This window comes from Sturnira hondurensis, unplaced genomic scaffold, assembly GCF_014824575.4.
Source record: "Sturnira hondurensis isolate 20B ecotype Veracruz unplaced genomic scaffold, ASM1482457v3 Scaffold0013994, whole genome shotgun sequence".
In the NCBI taxonomy this organism is placed as follows: Eukaryota; Metazoa; Chordata; class Mammalia; order Chiroptera; family Phyllostomidae; genus Sturnira; species Sturnira hondurensis.
The window spans coordinates 301263-328083 of record NW_028086625.1 but is presented as its reverse complement, the minus strand read 5'-3'; the positions used below and the strand labels follow the sequence as shown (position 1 = coordinate 328083).

At 38.1% G+C, this 26821-nt stretch overlaps 1 protein-coding gene across 3 annotated transcripts in view; it reads right to left on the bottom strand.

The window, feature by feature from the left end:
- Nucleotides 1-26821, bottom strand: part of JADE3 (jade family PHD finger 3) — a 134662-nt gene that overhangs the window by 11376 nt on the left and 96465 nt on the right. For all 3 annotated transcript variants that reach the window (XM_037062343.1, XM_037062345.1, XM_037062344.1), the window contains 4 exons: nt 16660-16850; nt 13397-13608; nt 8084-8251; nt 3617-3733 (listed from right to left, as the gene is read on the bottom strand). In XM_037062343.1, the coding sequence (XP_036918238.1) occupies nt 3617-3733; nt 8084-8251; nt 13397-13608; nt 16660-16850 (688 nt within the window). The remainder of the gene's footprint in view (nt 1-3616; nt 3734-8083; nt 8252-13396; nt 13609-16659; nt 16851-26821) is intronic.

Below are 26821 nucleotides of genomic sequence, written 5' to 3'. Positions count from 1 at the left end.
GATATGTGATAGACACCTCAAACTTAAATGTCTAAAACTGAACTCGTTATCTTTTTCTGTAAATCTGTTCTAAACCTGCAGATTTATGGCAACCTCACCTTTCCCAGTGTTTGGGCCAAAAAACCTGGAGGCACCCCCAATTCTTATCTTTCTCTCACACCTCATATCTGATCCATAGTCACTCCTGTTGGCTTTACCTTCAACGTTCATATACAATCCAACCACTTTTCACCACCTTAAGGGCTATCACTCTGGTCAAAGTCACCACCATCTCACAAGGATTATTCGAAACTATTAAAGTCCCCTAATTGCTTTTCCTGTCTCTAACCTTCTTTTCTCACAGTCTTTTGTAAAAACAGCAGCCAGAATGCCCATTTTTACCTTAATCTTTTACTATGAAAATTTTAAAACCTATATAATAGCACAGAGAATATTATAATAAATCCCATATAACCATCATTCAGCTTGAATAATTATTTGTGTATGATCAACCTTGTTTTATTTGTAACCCCCATACTACCCTGTCTTCAAGATTATTTTGAAGCAAATTCTAGACATGAAATCATTCCACACAATGATCCCTTAGAAACATAAATCAAATCATGTCACTTGCCTGCTCAAAACCTGTCAATTCCCATACCCCACCTCTTCTTTCCCTGGGTTAAACTCAGAGTAAAATCAAAAGATCTTATGTGGGCTCTGGAAAGCTCTACAGCAGGAGCTAGCAAACTATGGCCCAGAGACCAAATGCATCCAGTTGCCTGTTTTTGTGTGGCCATGAGCTAAGAATGGGAACTAAAGATGGTTAGGGAGAAAAAATAGAGAGAAATACTATTTCATGATACATGAAAATAACATTAAAATTAGAGTCCACAGATGAAATTTTATTGGAACATAGCCATGTTTATTTGTTTAAGTATTGTCTATGGCAGCCTTTGTGGCAGAGTTGAATACTGTATTTTTGGACTATAAGACACACCCCCCATTTGGGAGGAAAAGGGGTGTGTGTGTTATAGTCTGAAAAATACAGTGGTCATGACAAAGACTGTGTAACCTGCAATATTTACTGTCTGGCCATTTATAGAAAAAAATTGCCAGCTCCTGCCCCAATAAATCAAGTCCCCATGTAATCTCTCTGATCTTCTCTTTCTGCATACTCCATTCCAGTCTCATTGGCTTTTGTCCTGTCTTTCAAACAGGCTAGACACACTCCTACCTCAGGGGTTTTGTTTTGGCTGACCCCTCTAGCTGGAACATTTTTAGTCCAAATATACGCATAATTTTCTCTCACCTTCAGGTCTCTGCTCAAACGTTACCTCTACAACAAGTCCTACTCTGACCACTCCATTTAAATTTGCAATGCATGCTTACTGCCCTACACTCCTCATTTGCTTATGATATTCCATATATTTCCTTTCCATAGCCCTTACCACCTTCTAATGTACTGTTTAATATCTGTTGTATATTATCTATTTCTCCCAACTAAAATGTAAGTTCCATGATGCTGGTTCATTTATAAATCCAAAGTGCCTATAACAGTGAGTGTCTGGTATACAATTAGGCAATCAAATATTTGTTGAATAAATTTAATTCCTTATAATCAAAATTTTAAGAATCTTAATTTGGTAAGATCTTTAAAAAATGCAGAATCTAAACTCTAAGTATAATAAAAATAAGAACCATTGCCCTGAGAATGAAAAACCTACTCCAGAATGTTTCATCTATCCATTAATCTAATATTTATGGTCTGTTTGCCATGTCATGGGTATGGAGAATCTAAGGATGAAACAGTCTGAGCTTACAGTCTACTCGGAAAGATAAAACTCACAGACAGAAAACTGTACTTGAACAAGAATTAAAAAAAACACAACTCACAGATAAATACCTTTAAGAGGGTAGAATGTGGTAATGTGGGGCTATAAGGCAAAGTCGGGTCTTCTAAGGTCAAAGCCATGCTGCCAGTTACTAAATTGTTATAAAAAATAATCCTTTAAAGCAGCAAAAATAAGGAAGAAAATGCAGGTATTATTGCAATAAAAAATAAGTTAATCAATGGATATAAATTCAATGTGCTATTACAAAATGACTAAATAATCATGAAAACATGGAACATATTTTATTTCTTAGTGTGGAGAATGCATGTTGTAAACCAATTTATGATATAATACATTTATTCAATAACACTCATTGAGCACTGGTAATGGGTGGGCACTCTTCACTGCGCTAGAGGAAATTCACAGAAGAATGATGCACAACCTTGGCCCTCAAGGGGCTCATATATGGGGAGCAATCAGGAGAGAACTTAGAAAAATATAAACAGGCAACATGTTAAGTTAGAAGACCCCATGGGAATAGTTTTCCTTTAAATTTTTTTCCTTTATAATCATTAAAGTGCTGTATTTAAAAGAAATGAAATCAGTAGGAAAAAGTTTAAAAAAGCAAGACGAAATATCTAATTGTGTCAGATATAAAAATGAATTTAAAAAATTAAAAGGGCCTTTGGGGTCCAGACTGTGGTTGTTAAATACCATTTCCCAGTAAAAGAAACAGCATTACTTGGAGGAGTAGCTGATCCCAGATGTGGAGCAAGAAATCTACAAGATGAGCCACACAGCAAGGAACCTCATGAAACACCTAGAGCACAAGTGGCAAACATAAGGCCGGGGACCAAATCTGGCCCTCCATTTTGCTTTATCCGGCCCAGCACCTTGTTTCTACCCAGCAGCAGTGTCGAGCTCCTTACCCCTGGTTAAAGAGTAGTTACATTCATATAGTCCTGAAATTACATTTGGCCCTTTGAAAGCAACCACAAGGCTGATGGGGGCCCCGGTGAAAATGAGTTTGACACCCCTGCCCAGAGCCACTCTCTGTAAGCTATGATATCATATGGCTCCTTTTCTGTGAAAGAAGGTCAACAGGCAAATCTAACTCCAATCACCCTGTAGCTTCTATGCAGGAGGTCTGCAGAGTGGAAGGGTCAATCCTTCTGCTTCTGCTGGAGATAACTGGGATCTCCTAGTCCCATCTACCCACCACCCGCCAAATGTTGCTATTAGGTGCACCAACTACTACTTTTGCTTTGATAATTCCTGTGTCCTAGATGTCTCAGAAAACTTTACTTGCATTAACTACCATATGCAGTAAGTGTGCCTATGAGAAAGACTTTCAAACCTATCCACCAGACATTATCCATTCAGAGGCATAGTTCCCTACCAAAATGAGCTGTACTTTATCCAGCAACAGGGAAGCAGAGTCTACCCATAGTCAATGGGTGAGCTAAACAAGGACACAGGTCTGGTTGTTTTACAGTAATTGCTTGTTCTCACCCAGTATGGTGTCATTTAGCTTCAGAACTCACTTAATTCATCAAATCTGACAGCAAAGAATGGAAATTAACTACCCCTATGGAAACCAAAAATTAGATGAAGAGCTCAGAAGCAACGTTCCCCCTCCACAAAAGAAAAAGGGTCCCAGAAATGGTCTGTATAATGGCAGAGCCCTGGGAGTGAGTGGGACACTTCCCAAGTAACTTTCAGTTAACAGGATGCTCTCCTTGGGAGGTCAAGTCCAGCCAATTTGGTGTCAGCCCACTCCACCACTTCTCACGGGAACTTACCTGAATGCAAGCCCCTGTCTTCACTTTGCACAGGTAGCAGACTAAGGCCCACCGACTGGGCGGGATGTGAGAGATCTTTGTGATTGGTTCCATCCTCTCAGGACAACCAATGCTGACCTACAAATAAAATATCACCATAAGGCAGAGGCACCGAGGCATTCCAGAAGTACCTTTCACAAACCATAAATGAAGTTACATGAAGCACAGAACATCAACACAATGAGGTGAACCACGTCTCTTATGGTTACTATGGAACCAAGAATAACTAAAACTTATCTCTAGCTATTGCTCAGATCCTCAATCATTTCCAGTAATGTAAATGATTCATATACAGGATGAAAGGGTAGAGGGTTAAGACTAAGCATTATTACCTTAATGAATCAAGGACATCTATACTTAGGAAACAAAGAAAGCTAAGGAAGATAATTAAAATTCAAAAAATCTAGCACCTATCATGTTAGAAATGGTGCCATATGTCTTGTGCCTTTCTTTTCTTTTGTTTAATTAACTAAGAATAAAAAACAAGGGCAGCGACAAGCCTTTAAGTTTGGTTTAAAAAGAAGCATGGTATCGTTGCAAAATGGCAGCAATTTGTATAATGAAGAGATTGCAGCACATAAATAGAAAGGGTGAAGATAATAAAGTCTTTAAAAACACGTATCTATCATCAGCTTACTTTACTCTCTCAGTGAAAGTAGCATCAAAATGGAATTGGTCTTTGGGAGAGTGCTGAAAGGAAAAGGATGTTTTTAAAAAGATGAAAAATTTTTTCCACATGAAAATAAGAGGTGAAGTATAAAACTCTGGTAAAAAAGTGTTTTCTCTTTCCTCCTTTTCCCAAAAGTTTAAATATGTACATAGTATCTAAGAGAGACACAACTTTAAAAAGTGGAAGACTACTGAATAAGGATGGTTAAACCAGTACAAGTTCTGCCCACATCAGGAAACAGTAGAGAGATCAAAGAGGTCTTGAATAGCCCAAAAGGAACTGAAAACCAGGTATCAGAAACCAAAGAGAATGTCAACAGGTGAGAAGGCTTCTTCTACCTTTAAAGAACTCTTCCTGAGTCATGTTCCAGACTTTTACATACTAAGAGTGCCTGCTCTACTAGCTGGGGGGTTTGCTGCTGGAAAATAGTCGCTCTCAGACAGAAACCTGAGAGTTCATTTCACATGTCTATAAATTGGATATTCTTAGTAGGAAAAAAAACATGACTCCAATATTTTTTAAAATAACTTCTGTTCTGTAAGAATACTACAGTACTACAACTTTCAGTTTAACTCTGTGAGCTCAATTGTTGGGTAACTCCCCCTGAAACTGCATTAAGAGGGGGACTTCTGGCCCAGATGGAGGTGTAGGTAGATACACTCCACTTCCTAGCACAACCAAAAGGATAACAACCAATTTAAAATAAAAAAATAACTAGAACAGCCAGAAAATCGAACTGTATAGAAGTCTGAAAACCAAGGAGTTAAAGAAGAAACATTCATATAGAATGGTAGGAGGTGTGGAGAGGATCTGTAGTGAGGCAGTGGCTGGAGGACTGGGCAGTCCCCACATTTGTGTGCAGATAAGCAAGAAGGAACAACTCGGGAGCAAGACAGATGGCATAACCCAGGGTTCCTTCCAGAAAAGGCAAAATAAAGTCTCACAACCTACTGTAAAACCCTGTGAGGGTTACAGCAGCAGTAGAAACTGTCAGTCTCATGACAGAGTCCACTGGAGGGGCCCACGGGGTCCTAGAACGCACACAAGCCCACCTACCTGGGAATCAGCACCAAGGAAGCACGTAGAAGGGCACAATTGCTTATGGGAAGTGGGAGAAGTGACTGAAAGCAGAGCAAGAACCAAGCAAGTGGCACTGTTCTCTCTCTGAGCCCTCCCCCACATACAGCTATAATACAGTAAGGGTGGGTTGCCCCACCCTGGCAAATACCTAAGGCTCTGCCCCTTATAACGTAACAGGTGCACTGAAACAAAGAAACATGGCCCAAATGAAAGAACATATTAAAGCTCCAGAAAAAGAATTAAGTGATGAGGAGATAGCCAATCTATCAGGTGCCGAGTTCAAAACACTAGTAACCAGGATGCTCATAGAAATGATGGAGTATGGCCACAAAATAAAGGAAGAAGTATAGGCTATACAAAGTGAAGTAAAGAAAAACATACAGGGAACCAACAGTAAAGGGAAGGAAGCTGGGACTCAAATAAACAATTTAGAACAAAAGGAAGAAATAAACACTCAACGAGAACACAACTCAAAAAAATGAGGAAAGGCTTAGGAACCTCTGGGACAACTTTAAACATTTCAACATTCAAATCACAGTGGTACCAGAAGGAGAAGAACAAGAAACCAAAGACTTATTTGAACAAATAATGAAAGAAAACTTCCCCAATTTGGTGAAGAAAATAGATATATAAGTCCAGGAAGCTCAGACAATCCAAACAAGTTGGACCCAAAAAGGAACACACCAAGACACATCATAATTAAATTGCCAAAGATTAGAGATAATGAGAAAATCTTAAAAGCAGCAAGAGAAAAGGAGACAGTTACCTACAAAGGAGTTCCCATAAGACTATCCAGTTGATTTCTCAAAAGAAACCTCGCAGGAAAGAAGGGGCTGGAAAGAAGTATTCATGAAAGTCATGAAAAGTAAGGACCTACATCCAAGATGACTCTATCCAGCAAAGCTATCATTTAGAATGGAAGGACAGATAAAGTGCTTCCCAGATAAGGTCAAGTTAAAGGAGTTCATCCTCACCAAAACCTTATTACATGAAATGTTAAAGGGACTTGTCTAAGAAAAAGAAGATGACTATTTTAATGAAATAAAACTTTCTTTTTCTGTAAGAAAAGTTTAATTGAGTGGGAAAACATATAATAGTTGTAGATAACTATGATTAGAAAAATCTGTTATTTGGACCATGGGATCACAATAAAGACATAATTTTTCATTAAAAAAAGAAAAAGATGATCAAAACTATGAACATTAAAATGACAACAAACACAAGTGTCAGCAACTGAATCTAAAAACAAAATAAAAAACAAACTAAGCAAACAATAAGAACAGGAACAGAATCACAGAAATGGAGATCACATGGAGGGTTATCAGCAGGGATGGGAAGGGGGAGAATGGGGGAAAAGGTACAGAGAATAAGAAGCATAAATGGTAGGTACAAAATAGAAAGGGGAAGGTTAAGAATAGGAAATGGAGAAGCCAAATAAATTATATGTACGACCCAGGGACATGAACTAAGGGCGGGAATGCTGGAGGGAATAGGGGTTCCAGGTGGAGGGGGATAAAGGGGAGGAAAATAATGGGAGAACTGTAATAGCACAATCAATAAAATACACTTAAAAGAATAAAGCCAGGGAAGTTTTAAAGGAGGATGAATCATTGATATAGTATCATTAGCTCCCCCATGAACTGAATTCTGCAGTCTATCTTGTCCTACAGATAAACTGCCTGACAATTTGTTGGCTTGGATAAGGGTTTGAGAAAGAGGATATGAGTAGGATGTTCAAACAGGTTAAAAAGAGAGCACCCATAAGAAGTAAGAAGTTATGTCTAGAAGCCCCCTTTTAATTGACTTTGTGTGCATGTAACCCGTCAGGAAAGATCAGAAATTGAAAAACCAGATTAAATAACGAGGCATGGAGTTTGAATAAAGATCTTTTTTTAAAAAATTTAATTCTTGAGAATAAAGATCTTAAACAGATGTTGAGTCTAAGCTCTGAAAAAAAAATTCAAAAATCCAATGGTACCCATCACAACTGTGAGAACAGCTCTTGCTCACTTTATTCGTGATAGCTTAAAACTGGAAACAACTCAAATGTCCGTCAAAGGAGAATGGATAAAAAAATCATGGTATAACCATACAATGAGATAGTACTCAGTAATAGAAAGGGATGAATGTTGATACATATGACAACACAGTGTTAGCCAGACAGAAAAAAAAAGAGCATACTATATCATTCTATTTATATGAAGTTTGAAAACAGACAAAACTAATATAGTAAGAGAAATCATTTTTGGGTAATAGAGACACAGAGAGGGCCTGGGAAGTGGGTGTGAGGGGGTTCTCCTGGGGTGTTCCATATCTTTGTCTGAGTTATGGTTACAGATGCACACGTGTAAAAATTCATGAAACCCTACACTTAAGGTTTGGTATCTTAAGGTAAGTTTTACCTTAAAAAAACCTGCTCATACCCTGGCCTTTTGTGCCTCTCTTCTCATATATATTTATCCAATGCCATTGGTAGTACCACCTATAAATTAATCATCATGGGCTTACATGATTACCTGCATCCAAGAAGGATATGAGGTAGCTCAAGTAGAAGCATTATCACCTTGGAAGCATGGGCAGGCACGGAATATCTCCAAGAAGCCTGAGTCAGTCTGAATGTTGTGGAAAACGGATGCGCTCTGGAGCAAATGACCTCACAGGCCTAGATGAGCTCTTACCTCTGGAATCCAAAGGGCACAGCTGACGTGAGCCCATTTAGTCCCTGCCTTGGTGGACTTCATGGCTCCACCTTTCTTTGGACATAACACACATTGTGGACGAATGCCCACAACACAGGAACGACACAACCAGCTGCCTTCTGGGACCTTGAGGATGCCATAGCAGGCCTGGAGACAGGAGGAGAGGGGAGAATGATTAGCACCTTCTCACCAGGGTCTATGCCTGCTCTCCAACACAGTCAAAAGTGCCCTCCATTTTTAGAAAAAAGGCAAATAAAGCCAAATAGGCTCATATCCAGGATTTAGTAATCTTTAAACTCTCAGGAAAAAAAAGCAACTTCTAGCATCTGTTCTAAGGTCATCATGTCTTGTCAATGAGAACTGACTTTAAGGACAATAGAATAAGACTAGAAGGAAGCACATGCAAAGATTAGCACAACTATTATCTGAATTTGGGAATCCCATGGGGTTTTTTTGCCTCCATTTTCTAAAGTTTTGTCAATGACTATTATAATTAGTTATTCATATACTTAGTTATGAACAATTATTAGTTATTGAACAACGACATGTCAAGCAATGCTGTGATCAAGAAAAAGGTATTAAAATAAGTAGAACGAAACTTCTGAGGAGCAAATGAGCTGATGTTTAAAGAACATAACAGTGCCTAGTGCATAAACACTCAGCAAACTGTAGCAATTACTTGCTTGGGTTGAAGAAAAAGAATCCTGAATTGAATATAATATTAGACTAATCACAATACTCCATAATGAGTTCTGGAAGCTGCTTTAAATCCTTTATGGAATGAAGTTGGACTAATAAATAGATGAATTACTGGGGGGAGGAGGGAGATCAGTTTGGACATTCTAGATTTCCCTTTCACTAGTTCTAATTTTGTCCTTCGTTCCCCACTAACTGCTCTAGTCTCGCCATTAAGAGAGCAAACCTGAGGGCCACCTGGCTTCCCATGTTGACTGGCACACTCTCCACCACTGACTAACTATGGCAGCTTCAAAATCTGTGCCTGACCCAGAAGGTTCACCCACAGCTCAGATTCTAGTTACAACAGTTACCATCATGTCACCCCCCCCCGCCACCCCAAATTGGCTCCTTTTCCAAACTCTCTTATACATATCACTACCATGCTTCCTAGCTTCTGGATCCAAATTCCTAGACTCATATTATCCATTTTCCTTCATCTACTGTCCCTGGGTCTTGCTAGGCCTCACCACAGAGTTACCCCTGGATTCTGACCTTCCTCTCCATCCCCACCACAATTGCTCCACCCAAGTCCCCATCACGTCATGCCTAGATTGATTTATTTCCAAATTCTCTTCCTCCCTCTTCACACCTTAAATCCTTCCTCTGTTTGTCTGCCATATTCTTACAAAAATAATGCTTTCATATCATTGCACAGCAACAACCCCTCTAGAAATTCCTTTTGCTCTTACCACTACCCCTGCTTAAACCAGAGTTGGCAAACTACTTGAGGCCTGTTTTGTAAGGCCACCAAGCTGAGAACAGTTTTCATATTTTTAAAGAAATGTGAAAAAATATGTAACAGGGCCCTGGCTGGTGTAGCTCAGTGGATTGAGCACGGGCCTGCGAACCACATGATCGCGGTCCGATTCCCAGTCAGGGCACATGCCTGGGTTGCAGGCCAGTTCCCAGCAGGGGACATATGAGAGGCAACCATACATTGATGTTTCTCTCCCTCTCTCTTTCCCTTCCCCTCTAAAGATAAATAAAAAAAAATAAAAAAAATATGTAACAGGGACTGCATGCGGCCCTCAAAGTCTGAAATAATTTACTGTCTGGCTCTTCAAAGAAAACATTTGTTGGCCCTTGATCTAAAGCCTGCTGCTCTTTACTTCACTCCTCAGGGTCACTGTAACTCCTGGTGTCCGCCCCACTTCTTGATCCCTGCCCTCTACTCAGCAGAGTTTTCCTCACCAGGTACAGAGCCCGCATCACAAAGTCTTCTCTACTTCAGCGATTATGTTTCATATCCTCAATGATATTTAAAGGTCACTGGAGGTAGGTCCTTTATCATCAATTTATCTGGAATGTTCTCTATGCAAACCTTAATTTAGCTCAAGAACTGAAGTTGGACTCCAACCAGGCTGCTCTCACCACAGCAGGGCATTGTTTTATAGGGTTCTTAGCTTTCAAAGCTATTTTTCCTCCTCTGAAGTCCAGAAAGATTGTTAGGAAATAAAAGCAAGCTCCCTTCCTTAAGCAGAGCCTCTTACAGACCAGCAGAAGAAAAACCAATGGCTGGTTCTAGGAATACCCTTTATTTCCTAGGGTAGAAAATCATTTACTAAGTCTTGTACAGACTTACTCATGGTCATAAGATCACAGAAGCTTTTATTTAATAGCAGTGGTTCTTAACTTTTTCTAGACCACAAATGATGAAGACTGTGGACTCTCCAGAGAAAATTGCACACCTGCATGAACATACGTTTTGCATGTAATTTCAGGGTCATAAACTCAGTGCCAAACATTATATACATGACAGGCATAAAAACAATGAACATATATCTTCAGTCAAATTGATTTAGGTATTGGTATGAGTGTTGAATACCTGGAGTAAGAATTGGACAATGGAACATATAAAAGGACTTGGAATGATTTACATTCTTGTATTTTTTAATGAAAAAGTTTTAAGTTCACTGTTAAAATCTGAAGTCTATTAATGTAAACTTCTCTTCTAAAATATGACCATAAGTATGTTATAGGTACAGAAGAACAAACATTTGACATAATATGGTGGCAGTAAAGAAGAAAAATGTTTACTATATACAAATATCAACATGTTCTTGATTCTGTTAAGGAGTAAACGAAATCTTCCAAATCATTTTAAGTCACTTTTCAGTCAACAGAGGGCGCTCTAACCTAAGTAGCTCTTTAGAACTCAAGTATCTTCCCTTTGGAAGAGTCCTTTTTTTTTTTTGGAAGAATCCTTTTTATATGAAACTTTACATGGCACAGCACCCAGCATTAATACATACCAGCTTACATTCTGTAATGCCTGGTCAGATGTTACTGTCACCCTTTTCTATGTGATGAAAGGGCATCATTTATAGTCATTACTGGATATGTTTTCAAAACAATAAAATACCCTTGAGGAGAATTATTATGCCACACTTCCTTTTGTTAGTCAAAAACCTGAAAATAATTCCTTAATACTTTGTCCCAACTGTGAAGGACAAATATAGAAACTATATACAGGTAACTTTTTAATTATTCCCTTCAAGCATACTATAGATCCACAATCAATTTATCTGTAAACCCTAAGGGGAGAAAATCAGGAAATTCAGGATTGTTCAGATCTTAGGAAAGTAATATAGTACATACATGGTATATTAACTAACTCCCCAATGGGACCAGGGGCAGTACCATATAATCAAATGCAGTAACATTTCTGTAAAAATATATGACTACACAAAATGGGAGAAAGACTATAAATAGCCTCATATGGGGTGACTTCTACTATTGCCACCAAATCTGTTTTGATGCCAAACTTAAGCAAAAAATTTGCAGTTTTTCAGAGCTTTAAAAATTTGGCATCACAGAGAAGGGACTACGGACCTGTATGGTAACATATTTAAGTTCATACTTTTATGGTAAAGATTTTCTATCTTAGGGTGTAATATAAATAATAGTAACTGGTAAAGTGAAGATAATTTTTTTGAAATTCAGTCTTTCAAAACACAAGTACAATGAAGAAAAAGACACAACTGGTCACAGAATAATTTTGAGTACCTTCTAACACAGAAGGTTAGGTTAAGGGACCCAGGTAATTAAAATAAACTCTTCAGCACTGATTTTTCTCTATCGCCTGTTATGTAATCATTTTAGTCATTTTGTAGCCAGAATCATCTAAAACACAAATCCTATCCTTCAGTGTTGACAGGCAAAACTGAAGTTGTTTAGTTTGTGAGAGAAGGCCCTTCACATGTGTCCCTTGTACCCCTATCTACCCTCACTCTCCATGCCTTTCCTGCTCCATCCACCACACTCCACAGTTCTGAACTGCTCATAGCTGCCTCAAACATGCTTTGTCCACTCTCACTAACTCATCTGAAGACATCTCTTCTCTGCCTGAACATGTGCTGCTGTTTTATCTGGCATTTCCTTTTGGCCACTAAGATTCAGCTTGCATGCCACCACTTGGAAGTGCTCCCTGACACCCATCCCTCCTACGCACTTCCACGGCAGCACAGACTTCTACGTACAAAAACACTTGGCATACTATGCTAAATGGGCATTTTCCTTGTAGTTCCTACACCAGACTCTGGTCTCCTTGGGGGCAAAGAGCACATCCACCTCTTTATTACTCCTTGTGTCTTCAGTACGTAGAACAGTCCTGGTACACGGATGGGGCTGAGTACCTATTCGCTAGATAAATTAATGAACCACACAAGTTCAGAAGAGTGAAAAGTCACTTAGAGTAAGGAAGTTCAAGAACAGATTTGAACTAGATCTTGGAAGATATATAGATTTTTTTGACAGCTGAAAGTGGAAGAAGGCACTTTAAATTGTGGGGGGGGGGGTACCCAAAACATGGAGACAGCACAGTGACAGGAATACGGTGCTCCCTTGAGTTACCTTACTTCACTGTAGCAAAGGGCTTGTGGGAGAAGAAATGGAAAAACTGAATAGAATGTTGATATCATCATCCTAATCATTAATTAAAAAGGCAGTGTGGTAGAAAAATGACAGAGCTTGGGTAGAGTCATTTCCCACTTCTGGTATTACCTGTAAATTTGAGGAGTGGGAATGACTTCACAGTCCTAAGATTTTATGATCTTTAAAAGTGGGGTGGACCTAACTTCCTGGGAGTGGCATATTTGGGAGATGGAGGAGGGCTCTGGGTGCAAGGATAAGAAGTCTGGATTTCCAGCTATAGGAAGTGTAAATTTACCGAGGTTACTGACCATGGGTGTAACCTTGGAAGCCCTTTGCTAAAGTGAAGTAAGCCTGATGATATAGTATGGATTTGAGGCGGAGGAGTCTCCCATGCAGGCAGCAAGACTCCCCAGGGAACTGTAAAAGTATCTAACAAGGCAATTTCAATGGTCTGGGGATGAAGTGACAATAAAGACCTGGGTTTCACCCCCTTGGGCAAATTTTGTAAGTAACCTTGGGGATTGTAAGTATTGTTTCTAAGGGAACACTGAAGAATAGCCAGGCCAAATTTTTATTTTCCCCCTTAAATGCAAGCTGCTACCCTGATATGGATGCTGGAGATCATCACTGAGCTTTAGCAAGCCTGAATGTGGGGAGGTGATGTTCTCCACTCTCACTAACCTGATGCACACAGATGTTACACTTATCACAGAATACCATATCATTCCCTTCTTCACTGTCTGGTGACCGGCACACATCACAGATCACATCTTCATCATACTCTATACCTAGCCCTTCCTCTGTCTCAATAGCATGGTTCATATTTTCATGGCATTGGCGTTCCAGAACTTCTACTGTCTTTTCCATAAGATTCTCATCAACTGGCTCACAACCTGCACAGAAATACAAACAATTAATCAACCCAATCAACCTGTCAGGTCAGTGGTCATTCCCAAATTACCTACTGTGAGCCCAGTTCAGGGGTGAGGAGATTTCAAAGAATCAGTTACTAGAGCTATTCTAATATGTATGTAGCATCACATGTTAGTGTTTCACACATGAAGTAAAAATATATTTCACCATATTTCTTGTAAGACATATTACTGACCCTTTAAATTTTCTGTCTAAATCCTAGCCAGTCTCCTCCTAATTCTCTGTTTTCTCTTATTCCCACTGAGGGAGGACTTTTAGTGAGGTTCGTAATTTTGAACACTTCAACTTATAGTATAATAAAATAATTAGAATATAACTATGTGGATACAAAGAATAATACAGTCTTAGCAAATTAGTCTCAATGAGCACATCTAATGGTTATACAAAGGCATTTTCATACAAAAAGGTATTAAGTCATTAAAGAAAATACTAGGTACTGTACATGTAATTATATATACAAAATATTTTGCTTTTCAAATGACTTTTAAAAAAATACAATAGTATTTTTCAGTGTCAAACTCCAACATTAAATAAACTTATCAGCATTTACATAGGTCTAACTGCAAATTCTGAAGATACTTTTCTTGCCTCTTGATTTCTTTTCCTTCTGTTCTTTTAATTTTTCTTAGTCTTTCATATTTAATAACCCAACATAAAGATTCATATGGTAGATACTGATAAAAACTAAATATTTTTCTGCTTGGATCACATTCATACATACATACACGCACACACACACACACACATATATGTATATATATATGTATACGATCATATTATATACGTATATTTTTTCAAACACCTTGTAAATTCAGAAGCAATTCTCAAAATAATTCAAAACAAATTTACCCAAGTAAGATAAAATTCCACATAAACTACCTTTTTCATGTTGCAGCTATTTATAAATTAAAAAACCACCCAGGCAGTATGTTTCATTTTTCCACTTACAAACTACACATTTTTTTCTGGAATGAAGGAGTATTAGTGTCTGATTATAAAAGCAGTTGAATTCGAATTCCAGCTTGATCTCATATTGGTCATGTAAACTTTGACATGTTATTTATCCTTTTTAGGGCTTAGTTTTCTTATCTGTAAAATAGGATAATACCAAACTCACTGATTTCTTGTGAGGCCGAGATGAGGTAATATTTACAGATTGCTTAGTATAGTGCCTGGTATGTAGCAAGTACTCAATTTTTAAAGTTCCTTAATCCCAGTAAAAAATGCACTTAATTTACTGTTGTTTTTAAAAGTTTATTTTAAGCTCTTAGAAACCTCACTACAGTATCATTCATCCTAAAGGAATGCTTGAGATAAGGCAATCATCTTTTAAAACTCATCCATGCCTAAATGCAGTGTGGTATCCTGGATGGAATCCTGGAACAGAAAAAGGCCATTAGTAAAAAAACAAGAACAAACAAAACTCTGATGGAATACCAACAAAGCCTGCAATTTTGTTAATAGCAATGTACCTGTGTTGGTTTCTTAGCTTTGACAAATGTACCATGGTAAAGTAAGATGTTAACGTTAGGGGGAACTGAAACTATGCGAAGGGTATATGGTTACTGGATTAAATGTGCAAATTTTCTGTAAATCTGAAACTATTTCCAAATGAAAAAAGTTTATTTAAAAAAACTCATCCAAAGGGAATTAGCTGCAAAATACCAAAGGGACCTAGTTATAAGGTGATGTCATGTCGAAGGCAGCAGTGTAATGACTGTAATGTATATGGATGTTATATGGTTCACAAACATTACATGTCAAGCGATCAATCTACTTGATTATGCCCCCATACTGATTTTCCCTCTCTGCCAGTCTTTTATTTTCCTATCTTTGTGGTTCCCAACCTAAATCAAACTGCCTTTCTCTTAGAGGGCAGAGCAAGAGAAGATATAAAACAAAAAGTTTCAAGAAGCAAGGAGTAAGTATTGGTTACTGGCAGAATAAGTACTACCATTATGCCAAACTGGATTTAATACAATTTTAATTTTTTGTTTACATGCATTCAGATACCAACCTAGAAAGAAAGAAAGAAAGAAAGAAAGAAAGAAAGAAAGAAAGAAAGAAAGAAAGAAAGAAAGAAAGAAAGAAAAAGAAGGGAGGGGAGAAAAGTACAACACTGATTCTTGTACTAACAATGAACAAATGTGATTCAAACAAAAATGAAATCAAATGTATCCTTCACTGTATCTCATATTAAAAACCACCCACTGCTCCACAGGACCACTTGGACCTAAACACCACTCAGATTGAAGACAGGTCAAAAAGAGTTTTGTATAAATATTATAAAGTGAGTTTCCTTTCAGCCTAGGATTTTATGGTACTGTACAGCACACAATCTCTTTAAAAATTATTTTTATGCTTACTCCCAAGTTTTTTGCTTCATTTTATTTTAAAGAATTGCATGGCAACTCTGGAATTCAATGAAGGTAGCTAACAACTGCTTTTGGTTTTTTTTTGCCCTAACATGCCATTCTTATTCTGAGCAGCAAAATTATAAGTTCTGTATAAGGTGTACTGGTCACACCAACCTGTCAGTTGTAGTGCTGTCTAATGCTAAAGTTGGAACTTCTCTCCATTAGAATGAGATGGTGGAGGTGCCACTACCCTTGGCTCTCTGTTCACTGATGAAAGCCAAGAATGCTTTTCAGGGCTGAGTGAGGAACCAGTTTCAGAATTCTTCTCAACCAGAAATCCAATCAGTCATAATCACTCACATTTCCCAGAACTGGGAAACAGCGCTGTGAAACCTACATGCTATCCCTGATCTGTGCTATTCACCATGAACAAGGGAAGAAAAAGTCCAATTTAAATGTTACTGCTCTATTTCAATATATTTATGCATTTTGATATATGCCTTATTAAAATAAATCAAAGAAAAAAATAAAGAAAAAGACCGGAAAAGAAAGGAAGCCACAGGATGAAAGCAAGTTCAATGGTTGGATGACTTAAAAGAGAAAAAAGTCACATGTCAAGTCAAGGAACAACTTACTTGTGAGAAAACAACTTACCCATTTCTGCAAGGTCTTCATTGAGTTCCTGGAGCCAGAAAATGTCCATGTCATCTAGATCATAGCGGCACACAGATGCCGCCTGCTCCCTGATGTTGACATAGCCAGGCTCTGTGGTCTCTGAGACAGAGGACTGGATATACTTCCGGGGCCGAGTAAATAGAACTTCCTTTACCTTCTCAGCTACAACCCTAGAAAAGCAAAAGAAAGACACCAAATAACAATCAACAGATGACAGATTGTAGGTATTGACTGAATGGGCCCAATGACACTCAGGCCATACAATGGAGTTGAATGCTCTTTCTACCCGGTGGAAACCTCCTGCTCTGTGAACTGGGAAGTATGGCAGATCTCTTTCCAGAAAGCAAATGGTTCTACAAATTCAGGTTTTTTTAAAGATTAACTTTTTAAAAAAGATTTTATTTATTTATCTTTAGAGGGGAAGGGAATGAGAGAGGGAGAGAAACATCAATGTATGGTTGCCTCTCACGCGTCCCCTGCTGGGAACTGGCCTGCAACCCAGGCATGTGCCCTGACTGGGAATCGAACTGCAATTCTCTGGTTCGCAGGCCCGCGCTCAATCCACTGAGCTACACCAGCCAGGGCTACAAATTCAGTTTTGTTATGGTCTCTGAACAATGACTGCTGATGAGGTTTTTTTGTTTTGTTTTGTGCTTAATCCCTCTACCTTTTTCACCCAGTCCTGCAACCCCTTCCCCTTGGGCAGCTGTCATTCTGTTCTTTGTATCTATGAGTCTGTTTATATTTTGTTCATTAGATTCCATGAGTGAAATCATATGGTAGTTGTCCTTCTCTGATTGGCTTATTTCACTTAGCATAATACCATCCAGGTGGTGCATTTTAGAACTGTATACCTGAAACATATAATTTTATTAACCAATGTTACCCCAGGAAGTTCAATAAAAATAATGTCATTGTTGTATTTCTTATTGTCTTCACTATTTATGTAGATGAGTGAAAGGCAAGATTCCACAGACTTACATGAACTTAAGGCATTTCCCAATCATAAATGATAGCAATCGTAAGTCGGGGCCAGGGCTACATGATAGGAGGAAAGATTCCTGTTCTTCCATCAACTTCTCCAGTAGGCCAGAGAAAACCCAATTTCCCCTTACCTTTTTAGACACTTAAGAGCCCAAGGTAAGGAAATCAAGCAAGGGGAGAAACAGAAGTTTCTCATGCCAATGACTTACTCTACAACTGATGTTTTAGGCACTGCATTATGCATCAGAAAATATAACCAAGAGGAAATCTGTATTATTATTCCCTGGCAATTTTAAAGAACAGGGTAAGCCATCTAAACAAGAGAGAAAAAAATATATATATTTCTCATCATAAAATAATGAAAACTGTTTTTCTAGAAGGCTTCTAAAGCTAACTTCTTTACTCTAGAGCAGTGATTTTCAGTCAGTGTGCTGCGGCACACTGGTGTGCCACAAAAAATTTTAAAACATGCAGTACCTGACTAGTCAGAGACATGGACCTCTTTTTCTGAGACTGTCAAATAAAAAATTACAATGGCCAACACAACAATAGCCATCTGGTGTCAATGAATAAAAAACATTTTTTGTCAGACCAAAAAAATAGATTTTTTTGGTATGCCCAGAGAATATTAGTAATTGGTTTATGTGTGTCATGAGATGAAAAATGTTGAAAATTGTTACTCTAGAGCTGCTATACAAGTAGAAGTATTCATAAACATAAATATATTCATATGAATACACATAAATAATTTAAGGGGGGCCCCAAAGCCAGAATTTATTTATAAAGATTATCTATTTATTCTTACATGTTTAAACTTCAGTCACCTTCCAAGTACTCTCCATTCGACGCAATATACCTATTGAGACTTTTTTCCCCACTGCTCAAAACAGTTTTTGAACTCATCAATTCTGATGCCTTTTAGTGCTTCTGATGTTTTTTGTTTTATCTCTTCCACACTGGCAAAAACATTTCCCTTTTAGGATGATTTTCATCCAGGGAAACAAAAAGAAAATTGCTTGGGGAGAGACTGGGTGAATATGGAGGATGGGGCTTGGGGGGCTCATGACGTTTTTGGTCAAAAACTGCTGAACACTCAGTGCAGCACGGGCTGGTGCACTTGTAAACCACCCATCATGAAATGGGCAAACATGCTGAATCTTCAAAAAAATTCACTGAAGCTGAACACAGCCTCTCACAACGCCATCTGGTGCACTGATACAGATGGGTTCCTAGAACACTCACCTAGCAGGGCAAGCCTGTGGTATAAGGGGCCCACTGTCCAGAAGTTAATTCTGATTTTTTGAGCCCTCCCTTGTACATAGATCAAATCTGCTCTGTAAATACATTTATAGAGTAAATATTTCCTCCTAACCATATGCTTTTAAAAGCATATGATTCCACTTGTATATGCCAAATAAAGTTAGTAACTATATACATTTGTACATGTTAATTTTCTACCATATGGAGTTTTTAAAGCCAAAGGCAACAACCACTTGAGGAAAAAGCAGAACTCTAAAATATTAATTGAAGCTAAAACTTTGGGAACTGCTGTCAGAGGCTTGCTTCCAACTGAAATGAACCCAGATGAAAGAACAAGACATGTGTATGAATTATCCAGAGACTATGAGACTAAATATGCTGTGCTTTTTAGGTGCATGGCATATGAGGTAATTATAGAATATCTATTTCAAGATCCATCTTTTTCTAAAAGGGAGAATATTTGATAACTATTCATCTCAATTGCCTCACATTCTATGTGGAACAAGAGAGATTATAAACGTTTTTAATTAAACTAGTATGTTTATTAAGTTTTTAGAAGAAAACAAAGAGGAATATCTTTATACACGTGGGATAGGCAAAGATACTTTAAATAAGACAAAAGCCGCCCTGGCTGGTGTCGCTCAGTGGATTGAACGTGGGCCTGCGAACCACACGATCGCGGTTTGATTCCCAGTCAGGGCACATGCCTGGGTTGCAGGCCAGTTCCCAGCAGGGGATGCACAAGAGGCAACCATACATTGATATTTCTCTCCCTCTCTCCTTCCCTTCCTCTCTAAAGATAAATAAATAAAAAAAATTAAAAAACAATAAGACAAAAGCCATTAACCATAAAGAAGAGAGTGAAAAACTTCTGTTTATCAACTATACAGGGTGGGGAAAAATAGGTTTACAGCTGTTTGTATGGAAAATAATACAATAATTAATAAATAATATAAGAATAAGCCCTGGTGTGGTTCAGTGGATAGAATGCCAGCCTGAGAACCAAAGGGTTGCCGGTTTCATTCCCAGTCAGGGCACATGCCTGGGTTGTGGGCCAGGTCCCCAGTGGGGGGTGCAGGAGAGGCAACCACACATTGATGTTTCTCTCCCTCTCTTTCTTCCTCCCATCCCCTATCTTAAAGTAAATAAATAAAATCTTTAAAAAACAACTGTAAACTTACTTTTGCTTCTCCCTACATATAATGAACTCCTACAAATCAATTAGTAAAAGACAGACAACCCCAGCAAAAACAGCAAAAAACCTGAATAGACACTTGACAAATAAAGCTATCCAGATGGCAAGAAAGCTTTTAGAAGGTTCTCAACCTCATTAGTTATTACAGAGATGCACACAGAAATTCAATCATTGCTATCTACCAGAATGACTGAACTTGAAGACTGACCAAATATTAACAATACTAAGTATTCACAAGGAAGTAGAACAGACCTTTCATACACTGCTGGTGGGAGTGTGGGTGAACTGAGACAACCACTTTAGCAAACTATTTCGCAGCTAATATCACAGATGAACATACACATACCTTATGAGCTAGCAAGCCTGTTCCTAGAAATGTACTTAAAAGTACATATGTCTACTGAAAGATGAATAAAAATGTCCATATTAGCATTTTTCATAATAAATGAAAACTCAAAGTAACTCACATATCAATAGCAGAATGGATAGATAAAATATGGTATATTCACACAATGGAATATGACACAGAAATGTAAATTAATGATCTACTACATGCAATAGCATGGATGAATCTCACGACCACAATGATGAACAACAAGAAGTTAAAAAACTGGCAAAATGATCACCTATAGTGATGGAGGTCCTTTAGTGGGCAGGAACAGAGGGAGGGATTCTAGGGTATTGATAATGTTCTATTTCTTGATCTGGGTAGCAGTTAAATGAGTATATTTAATTCAAGAAAATTCATTGACTTATACAGTTATATTTTGGTTACTTTTCTGTTTATATATTATACTTCAATGAAAAATTTATAGTAATGATAACAATGATGTTATCTCATTTATTTTTTTCATATGTAACTAAAAAGGTCTGAATCTCAGGACTGAGTCTATTACAATAAAAAGATCACAGACTGAAACAGGAACACCTAAGGCAAGGAAATGCATGGGTAAAAAGTAAAGTTAATATATAGTCACAAGGAGAAATTCTTGTATTTATAATTATAGAGGAGAAGGTCTGTAAGAATTAATGAAAATTTACTTTGGAGTCTTAAAAATGGAGCTTTAATATCAAGTAGACATAACATTGCTATAGCTGGAGAAAATCTGAAAATTATCTCTGGGTGATTTTCTTCTCTCTGTATACTAAGTCCTAGAGACACTCTTTGAATAGTCACCAGATCACTGCAAATCAGGAAAAGCTTGCAAGCCTAGAGGTATGGCCAATTTTGTCAGAATGATGTATTAAGTGCAGTTTTCAATTTGGATGCTTAGTAACTTTCTGGGTGACTGAACTTTGGTTAAAGGACATGCAACCACACATGCTTAGTCCCAGAGAAAGAAGGTCTATCCACCTGCTGCTCCAGAGGATAGACCAGCTACCTGCTACCTCAGGCCTATGTGGTAGAAAGCCAAGATCACTTTAACCTGATGTATGGCCTCTTCTGGTGGGTGTCTTATGCACAGTGAGACCTCAGAGTGGCTTTAGTTGATATAAATATCTGGTACTTAAGAGACTATGCATTTCCTAATGAACAGATTAGAATCATTTGTGAACAGCACAGATATTGCACAAATACCATAACACCATGGATTTTTAAAAGGCTGGTAACAAATGTCTTAAAAGCTAACTAAATAGGACCCCCTTGCAGTAGTATCTCTAGGACTAGATGCCCCTTGTTAATCTTGCCACTCTGGGCTGACTGCTTTTCTACCAGACTTCATGCCTCGTCTATAAAACAGGACAATTATAACCTCTGTGACAGATCATATTTTCAAAATCCCACATGCTCTTCTGCAATGTGACTTTGCCACTCCTGCATCAAGTGGTAAATTCTATTCGCCACTCCTCTTGAATCAGAGAGGGCTCATGACTGTTTTCACCAATAGAATATGGCAGAAGTAATGCTATGAGAATTGCAAGGCTGGGTCATAAAAGGGAATACAGCTTTCACCTTGCTTGCTGGGACACATGCATGTAGAGCCCTGTGCCTGAGGCCTGTAAAAAGTTTGCCTATGCGGAGGTTGCCATGCTGTGAGGAAGCCAAACCACATGGAGAGGCCACATGCAATCTTTCTGTCATCCTAGCCCAGGTGACAGATACGTTAGTGAATAAGCCTGCAGATGATTCTAGCTCCCAGCTGATGAGTCACCCCCAACCTTCAAATCTTCCTAAGATGAGGTCACAGATATTGTAGAGCAGAAATAAGACATCCCCACTGTGCCCTGTCTGAGTTCCCAACCCACAGGATCCATGAATATGATAACATAATTGCTTGATGCTGCTAAGTCTGGAGGCAACAGTGACTGGAAAAATAATTTATACAGCAATAGTACTGGAAAAACTGCCAAAGGACTGCTTTAAACTTTAAATAAGGTAAATGTGTGTATGAAACTGCTCTGTACACTGTGCTATGTACTGATTTCATAATTGAAAGCAAGAATGGTAGACTGCTGCTGCCTAGCATGGAATGAGAAAAGGAGCTGTGGGAAGAGTGGAGCAAGAAGAGTAGGGGGAGGCTTGATGATGAAATATAGCAGTGCAATGGGAGGCAGGGAGGCTTGTGCTCCATCTATCACTAGGGGCTGTTCTTCCTTTGACTTACTAATCAAAACCCAAATTATCTTCTGGAAGTGAAACCAATAGGTATTATCTTTTAATGTTGAATATGAGACAGTAGACAATGAAGAATCAAAGATGACTCTAAGAATTTTGACCTGAAAGATTGAAAAAGCAGAGTTACAACAGAAAGAACGGATCTACCATAAGTTAAATGTGGCAAACTACAGGTGGAATGAGTTTGGGGAAGAAGATCAGCCCTTCAGTTGGGGGTATTTTAAGTCTGAGATGTCTACTGCACATCCACGAGGAAACACTGAACTGGTGGTTATATATTTGAGTCTGGAGTTTAGTGAAGAAAGTGCTCCTGTCCATAGCCCAGTCAGTTCCACTTTTACATCCCAAGGAGAAACAGTGTCTTGTGTGAAAAACTAATCATTCCTCTTTTGATATCATTAATGACTCAGAAGTATATGATGACATACTGTTAAGTGAAAAAAGTCAAGAATGTTCCATTCATATATACATGTGTGTATAAGCATATATACTATATAGCTGATGGTTTGTATTCTGATTATTTTTCTTTTTACTATAAGGCAATAATTCATCTATAATTTTAAAAACATACAAACACATACTTGGTGAATACATCATTAGCTACTTGTGTGTCATAGAGCTTATAATGCATACTTCCTTTCAAACAAACATAAAGCACTGTCTTCCTTGCATTTGGAACCTTATTGCAATAGAAACTAATTTAAATAAACAAATGAAAACCTAAAAAAAAAATCTATTTGAAGCTTCTTTGTTACTGACTAGCATCAAAATCATCCAGACTACCTAAAAACATGTAACGGGGTCAACACCATTTTTATTTGTTGAACTTCTTTTCAAAAAATCCCTTGTGGTGTGAACAGACTTACCTAAGTAGCTGTAACTTACAGGGCAAGGTAGCTCTGTAATTCTCTGCACTCCATCATCTCAGTCACTACATACGTACAATACACTATACTATCAGACAAGAGAACTGCAGAAAGAACACTAGAACAGAATTTTAAAAATGTAGTCTGAAAGACAAGACCAAGATTCTGAAAGGATTTGCTCCACCTGCTACATTGCATCTTTCCCACTCTTTTTTCAGTTGTTATAGCACCAATGGAGTAATTCTAGCACCCAAGAATAAGGTCAATTAATTTACATATGTCCAAAATTACTTCTGTAAGCCAATTAGGAAATCATATTCTGAAGTATTTTGATAATCTTGTGGATTAAGTAATATTTAAGTTTCTCTAGTTGACTGATTAATGGGCTCACTCTTGGAGCCCAGAGCTGCCATGTAAGAAGTCAGACTAACCAGCTGAGAGACCACATGAAGAGGTCCTAAGACAATATGGGAATGTGGGGAGTGCAGATCATAGCATCAACTATCATCACTGTTACAGTGGTAAATAAAATCAAGGCTCCTATGCTTACATAGCTTTGAGCTTATAATCCCACTATCAAAGAGTAGCAGAGAACTGCTATGTGTGCGCCAAAGCCCCTTTCCTTTTTCATCTAGGCACACAAGCAAAGTTGCATTCTTCAGCCTCCTTTGCAGGCCATGTGAAGTGAGTTCTGGCTTATGGCATATGGGTGGATAAGTCACTTCAAAGCTTAGACCCCTCCTCCCCGAAATCTATCTGCATAACCCTCCACACTCTTATCTTTTCCTGAAGACTGGATTTAGAAGTTTAGGGGCGGAAAAGGGAGTGGAAAAGTACCTAGCAGAGAGAGGAGCCACTCATAAGAAAAGCTCAAGTCCCTGAATGACTACATGGGGCAGTGGCGACCCACATCCCAAACCCACACTGGTTGGAGACACGTGCAAGAAATAAAATCTTCACTGTGTTAAGATGCTGAGACCATTGGGGATGCTTGTTATAGCAACTGGACTATTTTGAATAATACATAATGATAAATAATTGCTTCCCAATATTTTTACATATATTTTAACTATTGTATTACATCAGATTCATTCTTAAATTTCTCTAACAGGTTTATACTTAGAATACTTACTCCAGCGAAGTGAGATTTCCATCAGTGTAAAATAACTAACCAATTAGATTTTGATTTTAACAAACTGACATGGAGGCGCCAACCCAAAATAATGGATTAAAAGATTTTTGTTTTTACATTCTGATGGCTTTCACATGCTGTTGTAAACTGTGATAACATTCTGTTTTAATACAAAAAGGTTTTTAATAAACTTTAGCACAGAATTAAGAAGTGTCTTCATGCTTTCAATGCACATTGATTCATATTTTTTTAAAATTTGGAAGGCAGGAAGAATTTTAAAATTGAATCATGATTTTTAAAAAGACTTCATTTATTTTTAGAGAGAGGGGAACAGAGGGAGAAAGAAAGGGAGATAAACATTGATGTGTGAGCGAAACATCGATCAGGTACCTCTTGCACACCCCCAACCAGGGACCTGGTGAGCAACCCGGGCATGTGTCCTGACCTGGAATTGAGCCAGTGACCTTTTGGTTTGCAGGACAACACTCAACCCATTGAGCCACACCACTCAGAGCTAACTGAATAATTATTAACTAACATTTCTTCTTTATATAATAGTAATACATGATCACTGAAGATACTGGTTTTAAATCTAAAAACAATCGTTGCAAGGGTTTTACTATAAAACATTTACATTTGTTTAGATCTGGCAGTAATGTTAGAAGAAAACACTTTAATTTGTGGCTTTGAGAATAAAGCTATCTTTTTAAAACTTTTATTTGTTTATTTTTAGATAGAGGTAGAGAGGGAGAGAAACATCCACGCGCAAGAGAAACATCAACTGACTGCCTCTTGCATGCCAACTGGGAACCTGGTCGGCAACCCAGGCATGTGCCCTGACCTAGAATTGAGCTAGTGACCTTTTGGTTTGCAGGATGATGGACCACAACAGTCAGGCCAAGCTATCCTTTTTTAAATTTATTTTATTCTTTTTAAAGATAAGAGTTCATTTGAGCCAAACTGATGACATATGCCAGGGGAAAAGATCTTAAATGCCCCAAAGCATTTACTTTTTAAATTTCTATCTTTTAATTTAAGAAAAACCTTTTAAATATTCTCTCAATAGTATAAATAATCAAATGGTTACCAGACAGCTTCTTAATTTTTAGGAGATTTGTAATCTATAAAAACAAGAAGAAGACATACAACCCCCCCCCCCCCGACTTATTTCACTTAGCATAATGCTTTCCAGTTCCATCCATGCTGTTGCAAAGAGCAGGAACAATTATAAAGAAAACATGGACAATAACGGGGGGGGGGTGGGGTGAAAATGGGAGGGAGATGGGGAGGGCTAGGGGGCTGCATTGGGGTGGGGGAAAAAGGCAGAAAACTACCTGAACAACAATAAAAAAAACCACTAACATAAAAAGTTATAAAATTTAACCAATAAAAAGAAATGTAAACGGTGTTTTTTTCATATAGTGTGGGAAAAAAGTGACATATTTGGACAGAGTGAAACATGAAGTGGAGAAATTAGCATCTCAGTTTGAAATCAGAAAAACTTTAAAAAGTTACCTAGGTAGAAACAAGAGATTTTTTTAAAAAAAGAACTGGGATTTCTTGATTCAAGAACTACATTTTCTTCCATAGCAACCTGGTTTATAAGGGACTCATGGAAGCAAGTGGTGAGTAGTGTCTATCAACTTTCAAAAAGTAAGCTGCTCAACAAATTAAGATGGGATACCTGATATTCACATGCAAAAGAATGAAGTTGCACCCCTAATATCATACACAAAAATTAACTCAAATGGCTCAAAGATCCAAATGTAAGAGATACAACTATAAATTTCTTTTAAAAAATACATTTGTTAATCCTGAGGGCATTTTTTCATTGCTTTTAGAGAGAGAGTGAGGGAGAAGGTGGGGGGGGGGAGAGAGAGAGAGAGAGAGAGAGAGAGAGAGAGAGAGAGACAGAGACATCGATGTGAGAGAGAAACAGTAACTAGTTGCCTTTTCCTATGCTCCCTAACTAGAGACTGAACCCACAACCTGGGTACGTGCTCTGACCAGGGATCAAACCAGCAACCTTTTGGTTACAGGACAATGTTCCAACCAGCTGAGCAATACTGGCCAGGGATAGACAATGA